Source organism: Dermacentor andersoni, chromosome 6 (genome assembly GCF_023375885.2).
Source record: "Dermacentor andersoni chromosome 6, qqDerAnde1_hic_scaffold, whole genome shotgun sequence".
In the NCBI taxonomy this organism is placed as follows: domain Eukaryota; kingdom Metazoa; phylum Arthropoda; class Arachnida; order Ixodida; family Ixodidae; genus Dermacentor; species Dermacentor andersoni.
The window spans coordinates 62,268,249-62,279,887 of NC_092819.1; the positions used below are offsets into that span (position 1 = coordinate 62,268,249).

Consider the following 11,639-nt stretch of genomic DNA (forward strand, 5'->3'; position numbering starts at 1 on the left):
ACGCAGCTATTTTCAAGGTGACTTTATTATTTTTGTTTGTTTGGAGGGTTGTTTTTCCTATCCGGTATAGTTTCCACGTAAATAGTCTTTTGCAGCAAGAAATCAAACAGTACTTGGTGATTATTAGCCGCATTCTATGACATTACAAAGCGAACCTTCCAAGACATACGCAAACTGGCGCCGCTTTGCGCGCTTTACTTTTACAACGCGCTATGCTAACTGTAACGCACCCGAAATCCCAGATGTGTAATTCGTCAGTCTATCCTGACACAATCTACGCTACCATCATCATCACCGCCTATTTATGTGAACTGCAGGACGAAGGCCTCTTTCATCGATTTGCAATAGCCCCCTTGTTGCAAGTTTCCTAATTTCATTGCACCACCTAATGCTCTGCAGTCTGCGACCACTTTTCCTTTCCCTTGGTATCGACTCTGTAACTATAATAGGCCATCGGTAGTCTGTCCTTCGCATTACTTGGCCCGCAACCCAGCTTCGTTTGTTTTCTCGTAATGTCAACTAAAATATTCTTTTTCCGATTTTCTTTTGAATAACTATGGCAGCTGTGTGATCTCTAGAGATACTTGCCGAGATATTCACGTATGCATCCTGTGCTCCTTGACTACGCAAATTTATAACGCGGGCTCAGTGATACCCTCCGCCGACAGGGTAATCGGCGTACCAGCCGAAGGCACCGTAGCCGCTTGAGTAGGCACCCATGTCGAGGTAGCCTTCGGCCTGATTGCCGTAGCCCGTGGCGGACCCTTGCAGATCTCCTTGCTGTGCCGGTGCGTATGATGCCTGCGCTGTGGCCGGCGAGTGCTGGTAGTGAGTCGGCTGTGGCATGACTGCTCTCACTGGGCCTTGGTGAGCGTGCCTCTTCGCTGGCTGCGACGCGGTCATCCCGCTGTACTGCGGCGCATGTCGTACGGCAAGCGCCGGCAGTTCTTGCTGTTCGTCAGAAGTCTCAGGCTGTCTTTCGCTCCCTTGTTGGGTCATTGGTGCCGTCACTACAAAAGGCTGCGGAAGGAGGAGTGTAATAGTTTGCTTGCCTCTGGCGTTATTTCATGCATATATAGTGAGCACGCTCAGATACGGCGCCTGCCCCGGTACTTGCCTTCGATGTTAGTCCCCTCTTACGAGTCAGTTATGGAGGTACGAGGTTAAGAAACAATAGAAAGAAGTACCGACAAATCAGTTTTGCGGAAGCCCGCAATGTGGAAGAAAATTCGTGAAAGGGAAATATTGACATGTACCCGGAGCAGAGTGAACTTTTCTTCAACTGCTAAGCTTCCTCTCTGCGAAACACGCATGGGTTTACTTTGTAGCTTCGTGCTACAAGACGGGTGGATGTGAATATTTCTTTTTCAGAAAGTGAAGTATGGTCGGTGTTCAGGACACGGGAGTTACTTTTCTTCCTTTAAATAAAAACAATGCCAACGCGGATCACAATAGTTTCCATACATTAATTCTCTCTCTGCACGCTCGCACGCACGCACGCACGCACGCACATAGTATAACGTTTGTGTACGGCTCTCTTGCGTTTGCATATAGCAGGGTGACATCGTGCTTTCCGTTATAATTATGCTGTAGAGGCATGCTCCTCTTAGCGGTCAATTTCTCTTGCTACACCTCAACTGAAACAAAACACGGTAACATTCAATTTCTACCTTCCGTGTTTATGTTCTTGGGGGCTTTTTGTCCTCCTGTCTTCCAACTAGCACCTATGTCTCCCAATGTCCATCCACGTTGGAATTACTTGCAATTACTAATTGAAAGAAAGAAATTGCAAATTAATGGAATTTAAAGTCGATGAAGAAACAACTTCCGGCAGGAAATATATATATATATATATATATATTTAATATTGACACGTGTACTTATCTTCTTATCTTTATCGGGCAACCACGTTTCGCCGCCTAACAAATGTTATCGCACAGCGCAGGACGCAACTGCATGTAAAAGAAGTTTCTGGAATATTATCGATGGTTCCGTCCACTGTCTTTCACCGCAACTTGTGTAATCTGATTGCATCTGTGCGCGACGCGAATAGTGCAGAACTTTGTGGAAGACACGCGGGTCCCAGTGGTTAATCTGGTCCCGCTATCGTTGTGCTATAATATATATATGTATTATATATATATATATATATATATATATATATATATATATATATATATATATATATATATATGGAACAGCCTGCTCGCATGGCTGTTTCATACCAATGCGAAAGATGCAGCTTACCGCGATGGACAGCTGCTCCTGGTGCTGGCTCTCTTCTGCAATCAACGGGTCGTCGTGGAATATCAGAGGCAACGCCCCTGCGAAGCCCAGTGACGCCAGGGACAACAGGGTTCCGCTGATGACCAGCAGCTGCTGTGGGTCAAGGAACAACTTTTGCATAACAGAGTCACTACTACTGCCGCCACCATAGTCACAAGTGCAATTTTTGTTTTCATGTGCAGCAATTTCTTTTCAGGAGTAATAGGGACAATAAGCCTATGAATAACTGTGAGGTCTTGTGTCTCCCTGGTGAATTAAATCCCGGAATCAGCTATATCGTCGCGATCCGTGCGTCCAGGTCAGCGTATGCGATGTATGTCCAAAAGGCGTATATGACGTCGATAGGCTGTCTGCAAGCCGGAGCAAGTGTAAAGGAAATAGCCTCATTATTGTTTGCGAAGATACGCGTTCACAAGAAAAAAAAAGGTCTAATCTGAAATGAAGACGAAGTAACACCGCACCGCACGAAATAAGGGTAGGACATCGTCGAGCACCCGAGGCAGATGGCTATATGTGGCTGAATAGTGTTGCAATTTGAGGAAGTGTTGATAAGGAAGTAGTCGTGTCCTTTAAAAAAAAGGTACACGTCCGTTAGATGAAGGTTTTTCAAATGAGAGCCTTAGAACAGTATGGAGAGGGACATATAAAAATGAAAACAAGGTGTAGCAGGTACAATGAATGCTGTTTCGATACTCAAATGCTCAAAGGCTTCTGTGTTGTTTCGGTGTCGGAATAGTCGTAAAACTATTAGTTCTTGTAGAAAGCTCTCCAAAATAGGAGGAATCGGCTATGCGGAAGCTAGAAACACCCGCAAAGTAAGAAAAAGCTAAAACACCTTTGCCTACGCCTCCCCTTTGAATTAAGTCTTTTCAACGCTATGCCACTAAAAAAGAAGAGCACTTTTTTGTTACCAAAAATAATCCGAGACACAAACCGCACCTTGCGATAGAGCCCATGTGCGGAGGTTCTGTATATGTCCTGTGACGGATGAACGAGCACGAACTAAAGAAAAACATGGCAAAATGCTCAGTCTCCTTGACCATTAATTTGTTTTTGTGCTTTTGCCGTTGTTTACATTTGTTTGCTCATTTCTGAGTCTTATGATTAGGAACTGAGTCGCTTGTTGATTTACCACACCTATATGTATTTGCGATTTCATTCGCGACATCTACTGATGGTTCGCGTTTTGTGTATGTTTTTCTTGTTTGTTTGTTTGTTTGTTTGTTTGTTTGTTTGTCGCATGCCGAAAGTGAAGTTAGCCAAAGCAAATATCACGTGCACGAACCGATAGATGACGCGAATACAATCACAGATACGTATATGCAAGGCGATGAATGAAGGGCGGCTACGGGCCTTGATACATCTCCACCCATGACCTCTCATTCAAAGCTGCATCTGGTGAGAAGCGCAGGCGCTGCGTAACCGTCTTCTGAAACGCACACCACGCCCGCTGTTTCGAAAAGGCGAGAAGCGTCAAACAAAACAGCGACTGAAGAGACGAAACACAGAACCGGCTATGGTGCAAACGTCGAACAGCACTGCAAGCGACAATCAGACACAGCCTGTAAAAATATAGAAGAAAGCCCAACCTTTAGGCACTGCTTTGCTGGCTTTCATCACTACACATAGTCTCTGCCGCAAAGAAACGACAAGTCAGCCAAAACAACTGCCTCCAAGTTGCCGTAATGTCACCGTCAGCGTGATTTCGCGAGTATTTCTCGAAGGTGGGATTTTCAACAGCGACTTGTGGCTGCGGCACGTTCAAAATGCAGAGCTATTTATTCCGCGCGTCGGGAAAATACTGAAAGCGATTTTTTTTCTTGTTTTTAATGCAACGTATCGCGACTTCAGAACACTCTGCAGTGTGTCCTGCGTGAGCGAACACCACACGCCTCAAAAGTGCGCAGCTTACGTGGAGGCTTGTCTAGCCTTCTTAAGTAAAATATGCGTCAGAAGTTTAGGCTAGTGTACTGTGCAGTGAAATTGACCTACATGCCATTCGTTACCACCCCTCACGGTAACTTTCGGAGAAAGCTGTCTTAGGTGTCCGAGAACAGTTGCGTGCAGGAGCAGCGTATAAGGCGGTAAAACATCCCTGCCGATGCTACTCCAACTAAGAAAAAAACTTTGCAGCGCCGTGTGGGCTACGCAATCCTTACAAGAAGGCCGAACGACGGACATCCGTGTTGACTTTGTATTGCTTTGAATTCCGCCGCGAGCGCCCTGCGTAACCAGGCGGTTTCGTCAAGTGGAAACCTCGCTACTGCATCGAATAGGGACGAGTTCTGCATACACCGCAGCATGGTTATATTCAAGACGGAACGTACCGATTATCCGATGTGTACCTCGTGCACATCGCACGTGTATCGCTTTGTGCAGGCAAGAAATATATCGAACACTTTCGGTGGTCGTGTTTGTGCTACCGTGGTGTATCGGACGCTCTATATACTTGAGAACTTACAAAAGAAAGACTTTACACGTCGTGTCTTCAATGCCTTATATTTGCGGAAGAATCCGTTAGAGCCCGAAGGGAAGCTTCATACCTTCTTACATTTCTAAGAGACACTGGAATTTTCGGCATGTGGTAGATACCTCAGTGACAGTGTAAAACAAACACTCAGGCGGAACAGTTGTAGGGCCTCGATCGCCAGGAGAAAGCCGCCTGAAGCTGCAACACACCACCACCACCACCACCACCACCACCACGGTAGCGGCCGTGCCTACTCGGGGTTTCGTGCTTTTATGCACACCAGTCCCTTGTGATCCGCAACAAACGTGTTGTGCTTGTGACTCCGTTTTTGTGCTGATCGCTCTGACGCGTTATGATACACATTTGCTTAGCTAAACTTTTTTTAATTTGTACCGACAAGGAGCCAGTAAACAGCATAAAGACACAAGACGCGTTGATTTGCCGTTCACGGCACAATGCTGTACGTAGAGATAATCACCCATTCACTTAAGACGTGTACGCTAGTGAAATGAGTACTGAGTAAATCCGCAATGCATCGCAAGCAAGTTATGAAAATATTCTGTTTTGTGAATACTGTCTTGGAACGTTTCTGAAGATCTCGTTTACTTAATCATTATTCCAGCACACAGTGCTTCGAGCGCAAGGTTATTCTACTCTGGCATCGTCAACTGCTGGCCTTGCAATGTGGTTCGCTCAGCTGGTAGAGCCCCTGCCTCCGACAGGCGGTATAGGATGAGTTCCATTCCTGAACGAAAATGACACTTTTTCAAATGCATGTATTTCTTTTTTGTGGATAGGAACCGGTATGCGATTTTCCTCTTAGCGTTGCTTTACGATTAGGTGCGTGACAACTCCCCGTTTCAGAATAACGTGTGCACTTGACAACAAGGATCTGCGCTGCGGCGAGATTACCAAGAGAGAAAATTTATTATAGGGAAGGCAGAAAGGGGGTAACCCTCCAATGGACGGTAAGCCCACGCAATCAAGGTTATCGCGTAGTTCCAAGCAAGACACCTTTTGCCCGTTTAAGCTGCGATTTGGCTGGGATGCCTTATACTATATAGTTGGCGGCGATTTTTCCGTAAGGCGCTTGTTCCGCAAGATTGGCACCTTTTCTCTGGCATACCCGCCGGGGTAGCTTAGTGGCTATGGTGTTGTTGGGCTGCTGATCACGAGGTCGCGGGATCGAATCTCGGCCACGGCGGCCGCATTTTGATGGGGGCGAAATGCGAAAACACCCGTGTACTTAGATTTAGGTACACGTTAAGGAACTCCAGGGGGTCGAGATTTCCACAGTCCCCCACTACGGCGTGCCTCATAATCAGAAAGTGGTTTTGACACGTAAAACCCCCTAATTTTTTTTTCCTCTGGCATCGCCATCTCCCGGTAAAAAAATGGAGCTCGCATCGAAGGCGTCACTCGCGTATCCGTTCAAGCGCGCTCATCAGTGACGCTGCATAAAACTAGCCGCACAAGAGATAGGTGGATTAAGGGAGCCAAGCATACAGCTTGCGCCCACTTCCAACGAAGCAGGAGTTGTTATTTCTGTGAGATGTCAAATTTCGCCATATTTATTGTTAAATTCGCTTTACTTGCCATTGACGATTGGTTCAAAGTGCCGCTACAGCATCTCTGATTGGCTTAACGCACCAGCATGGCGCAATTTGGCAATATGCCAGAATTCGGCGTGTGCAGAAAAAATAGCGCCCTAGCATCTCTGCGAACAACAAGCGGCTTGCCACGACAAGTCGAACAATGCGAGGCGCCCGAAAAGTGGTCTTCGCGAGCGTTTCAAAAAAGAGCGAGAGAGAGAGTAAAGAAAAAGAGAAAAGAACGAAAGAAAAAGAAAGAAAGGAAGAAAGAAAGGAAGAAAGGAAGAAAGAAAGAAAGAAGAAGAAGAAAACGTCGGTCACGCGAGATTGTTTGACTTTCAAAGGGTTCCTTCGGCATTCTTTCTGTACAGCAGTCTCGGGCGCATCGCCTTTTGTTTGAGTCAGCGCGAGCGCAGTGTTTCGGAGTTGCAGATGAGAATATTGCTCAAGGGTTGCGAACTTTGCCCATGCCTATGTCGTTGCTTCGAGCGTCTGTGAGGCCGAATCGCTATTCACTGCCGTCGCCGTGCTGAACGGCCGGTGTCCCTTGAGATGACAATCTTTTATTCTTCGTGTTCGAGGTATTCTAGAGGTAAGAGCGTTCCCACGTGGACCTTACCTTTTGTCAGGGCTCCTTAATTGTCCGGCTTACGCCATCACTCTCTCTCTCTCTTTCGTAGTCGTCGATGTTGAAAGGCTTGTTCTTTGCCCGGCCTTTAAACTGTTTCTATACTCTTCCCTGCTTGCAATTTTCGTTGTGTGATGGCGTCCTCAATCAGCTTCTGGCCACGAAAGTCGTGTCTTCTTTCGTCTTCGGACATGGCATCGCAACTTTTCATGATCGGCGCACATAGTGGTCATTTTTTCTATAATAATACAGCCTACGTGAATTTAGGCTACCCGGCGTGGTTACTTAGTGGCTGTGGTGTTGGGCTGCCAAGGACGAAGTCGCGAGATTGAATCCTGGCCACGGCGGCCGCATTTCGCTGGGGGAGAAATGCGAAAACACCCGTGTACTTAGGTTTAGGTGGACGTTAAAGAACCCCAGGTGGTCAAAATTTCCGGAGTCCCCCACTACGCCGCGCTTCATAATCAGATCGTGGTTTTGGCACCTAAAACCCCATAATTAATTTTTTTAATGAATTTAGGCTATCTTTGCAGCATTTTGATTTTCGGTGACTTCGTTTGCGGGGAGTGTGCAGAAAATCGGCGTAAAGTAGGTGGGGGGGGGGGGGGAGTTGTAGCGCGCTCCTTGCGAAAAATCTTTAATGACGGAGAAGTTACCACCGAGGTCATTGCTTCGTCAGCATTTGCAAAACACCGCAACTTGACGTTTGTAAGTCATGTATAGTACGTTGACTGACTGCAAGCAAGGACAACGATAACTACAACGATAAGAATGACGATAAAGACGATGACAAAGGGAGGTGACGACTACAACAACTATGATGATGTGACGGCTCCCACGTCACGAAGCGCCCTATAGGGTCGAGTTTTGTGGTAGGTACAGACAAACTTCTTAGGCTGTTTATGCTACGTGAATATCAAGAGGATAAGGATGTTAATAATGCCTGCTATGTTATTCTTAGCAGCTATTGCTGCAGATTATAGACACAGTGAGCAGAGACTATTCCTGCCGGGATGCTTGTTTATTTGCGCTTGATGTTTATTGGTCACTTCTCTATAATGTCTTAAATCTAGTGGACAAGTATCTGAAAAGCTAAACTATAAGGTGTACAAGAAAGCTGCAGAAATCTGTTCGAATTAGTACGTAGGTGGATGTTCCTTCTGTTCAAGCAGGTCGTTGCGCTATCAGCCGTACGCCTACTGTATACACTACCCCGTCGTTGGTGGCTTTATTTGCCCAAACTGATATACTCTGGTGGTTAGCAAAACAGCCGACAAAGGAAGAAAGATTATCGTGGGAGAAACACAGCAACATCTTCGCATTCGCCCGACAACATATCAATGGTGCGCGGGCGCATTACCGTAGTTATCAAGGGATCGAATGTGCATTGCAGGTATAGGAAGTACCAGCCGATGGGTTGGCAAGGTCAACGGTCGTTTTGCCTCCGCAGTATTGCTCGGCTCACCAGCTTTATCATGAGAACTCACGCAACCGATGCCACTGATAGCTGCGAGCAATGCGACAATACTTGGTCTGTTGCCGAGCTATCCGATCGCAAATATGCTGCGGCGCAGTGTGTTATTATGCCAGATAGATATTTCTTTTATTGGGGCGTAGCCATTAAAAAAAAAGAATTGATTGCTTCCCCACAGAGCGCACGTGATTGCAAGTTTGAGCAAGTTGCGAGCCGGGGGGCTGCTATGACCAAACTTTGTCAAGAGGACACGTGCACTGAAGGAAAGATGCAGCGCAACATCGACAAGGAAGAACGATGGAATGGGCATTAACTGGCGCAGATTCTGGGAGTAATGAAGCAGTTGAAGGTTTGCGCCAGTTCGTGTCTGCCCCCTCGTTCGCCCTAGGCTATGCATGTTCTATTGCGTCTTCCTTTCAGCACATTTGGTCAGCTAGGCGAAGAAGGAATCTCACGATATGCATACACTTGAGCAAGCACAGGACATGGCAAGCAGCTCTCCTGCACCAGGCCTCAGTTCCAGGTGCGAGCGTTCTCTCTCATGCTAACGCGGCTAGAAGACGCTCTAAAAGAAAGCACAGCGTTCAAAAAAGCGGCTCGCGAGACTGCCGTTTACAGCCGCCGAGTATACTGCAGATACAACGCAGCGCGTCACTCCTGCATCCTGATTATAGAAAACCTGACGTCATCCCTTGTGAACCGCGGCGTTGTGTACGTACCAGACCACTCGTCGACGCTGTCCGAACCATTTCTGGAATCCTGCAGCCACGAACTCTCGCCAGCGGTCATCTGTGCAAGTCAGCCGGCCATGCGACATCGTCCCTTATATACGGACCATGTCACCAGTGACGTCAGGCAGCAAACACGTGTCTGTCGCTTATTTAAGTGTTTCTCTCCCATTCGGAGGCTTCAAGTCGCGGCAACGGCCATGGACACTTGCGCTTAGTTCTTTCTATGTGACGTTTCAGACAGGTACCCCTTGAAAGCGGTTACTTTTCAGCCATTGTTGCATTTCTTCTCTTTGGCAGCGCGTCGTGAAGGCGCCAAGGCAGACGCCTTGAGCGATGCAGGCTCCCAGAAGTCTCTGCCTTTGCCGATGGTGCTGCCCCGTACCACCGCTTTTTAAGTTGCTCAAGCGCATCGTTTCCACGCAAAGCGTCCACGTTACGTCGGCTACGCACGCACACTCACACAAACACACTATGGGTGCTAAGGGTTACTCTTGACAATTCCTACTGCTTTCGAGCGAGTTCTCTGTAACTGTGTCCAGATTTAGAAAGCACGCCAGCTGGTCCGAGACGGGGCGAGTGGCCCTTTACCTTTTTCCTTTGTTTTTTGTTTCTTTCCTTTCTTCATTCAGAGCAGAACGACAATAAGAGAAGCTGCTTCTAGAACAGGAAGCGAGCTCAGGGCGGAGTCTGCCACGCAAAGTGCCGTTGGAGAGGTTCGTTTTATCTTCAGTGTAATACAACCTGCCTAAATGGGGGGGGGGGGAGGCACTTGTGCACTACGCTAGGAAAATGGAGTGCCGTGAACTCATTGCGGCAGAAGCACTTGTCGTTTATAGGACTCAATTTTCGAGAGACACTCGCAGGCTTGATGAAGCGGGTATACTTTGCACGTATGAGGTCAGAATTAACCACACCTCTTGAAAATGTGCGTGATAAGGTGACTGGTAGGTATTCCCGCTAAAAGGTAGCAAAATGAAATGTAGTGGGCGCGCATCCTGGCGGCTAAGGACGGCGCGTGGTGCGAGCCCAAGGTGCATTGTGCTTACTAGCACAGGTGCATTAGATTTCAGGCAAAGAACAAGTGAATTTCTATTGTTCTTGAATGTTTCTCCTCCATCTCGGAGGGCTATGACTTAATCCAGGAATACACGTCCACTCAAGTCCAACTGGCAGAGCAATCGCAGCAAGGGTAACAAAATGAATTCGTTTAAACTGGCATGGACGCTTCGATGCTGTCTGCAGAGAAACCTTTGCAGCTAAGAAACAACTTTCAGTTGTCCCAAATAAGAACTATTATTTTTTTTTTGCATTCTAATGTAAAAAAGACACCACCAGTATGAATGTCCGCCACATTGCTTTCAGCCGAAAACGGCCTATGTGGAGCGCTCTCCAAGGATTATATCTTATGTACCCAAACTCTAATTTCACTTTCGCGAACAACAATTGAATGCGACTAGGGCTCAGCCTCTAGTATCGCTTTGCGACACCGATGACGGAAAGCCGAATTAATAACCAGTAGTGCATATGTTGGTCCGTGATGAACACTTCGATATCTGATTAGTGTATATGGTGGCTCTCGGTTAACACTACGATGTACGCATACGTAGATCCACGTGTTGCCAGGCGACGACTGAACATTTCTCAAATAGGGGAGGACATTAAAAAGACCGGACGAGCACTAGTCGTCTTTATGCCCTCCCTCCCCTGTGATGGTGTTTTCGGGGCTAAATTCAATTTCGTTCGACATTCACCAACTAGCCCAACAGCAAGTACTACTGGAGTTTTGTTCAGCCGCTCCTAATGCGCCACTCCGCCCCATCCCCCAACCACACCTCTTTTCCTATACACACACGCTCGAACTTAAATCTGTACGTCACTGACACACCACTTCATTCAAAAATGTGTTGGTCATTGATGACGCAGTAGCCGCGTTAGAGTTCGTATATATATATATAAAAAAAATAACCAGGTAAAAATCACTTAACACTTCACGCTTGGATTCAGCGCGAAAGCGCCTAGTCACTGCGATCGCCATGCCCTTACCGGCCTTTCCCTTTCACGCGGACGTCGCCCTTCCTCTTGAAGAGGAAGCAGTGTGCAGGAGGAGTGCGCTGGGGTCAGCCGCTTTCAAAGCTTTTTCGCTGCCGCCTCGCCGAGGACAGATTAGGCGCGAACTTTAACCCCATGACCAGCGGGTCCCCCCCACAACATCGAAAGCAGGAAGCATCGTGCATACGCGCGCGCGTAGAAAGCGCTTTCCTTGAAACAGCGTCATTGATCTCCGTGGTATTAATGACCCCGCGGAGAATGCCGCAGGCGAGGCGCTTCCCTTGTTTAGGACAATCGTCCGGAAGAAGCCTTCCGCTTCCGGCGAGTAAACGCATTAGTCTATACACCTCGGCGAGAATTGCGCCATAAGTATGACGTTTGGCCAGCTTGTATCGCGTGCGCAAATAGC

At 47.4% G+C, this 11,639-nt stretch overlaps 1 protein-coding gene across 1 annotated transcript; it reads right to left on the reverse strand.

Moving 5' to 3' along the window:
• Positions 1–293: 293 nt before the first annotated feature.
• LOC126522190 (uncharacterized) lies at positions 294–9,247 on the reverse strand. The gene is made up of 3 exons (XM_050170929.2): positions 9,170–9,247; positions 2,248–2,379; positions 294–1,020 (listed from the first exon to the last, which is right to left on the reverse strand). The coding sequence occupies exons 1-3, from the start codon at positions 9,197–9,199 to the stop codon at positions 646–648; spliced, it is 537 nt and encodes a 178-aa protein (XP_050026886.2). The 5' UTR covers positions 9,200–9,247; the 3' UTR covers positions 294–645.
• Between the last annotated feature and the right edge of the window lie 2,392 nt (positions 9,248–11,639).

Coding starts and splice junctions, on each gene's coding strand:
- LOC126522190 (XM_050170929.2), bottom strand. CDS start 9,199: ATGGTTCGGACAGCGTCGACGAGTGGTCTG. Junction 2,380..9,169: donor CAGCGTCGACGAGTGGTCTG/GTACGTACACAA, acceptor CTTGACCCACAG/CAGCTGCTGGTCATCAGCGG. Junction 1,021..2,247: donor AGGAGCAGCTGTCCATCGCG/GTAAGCTGCATC, acceptor CTCCTTCCGCAG/CCTTTTGTAGTGACGGCACC.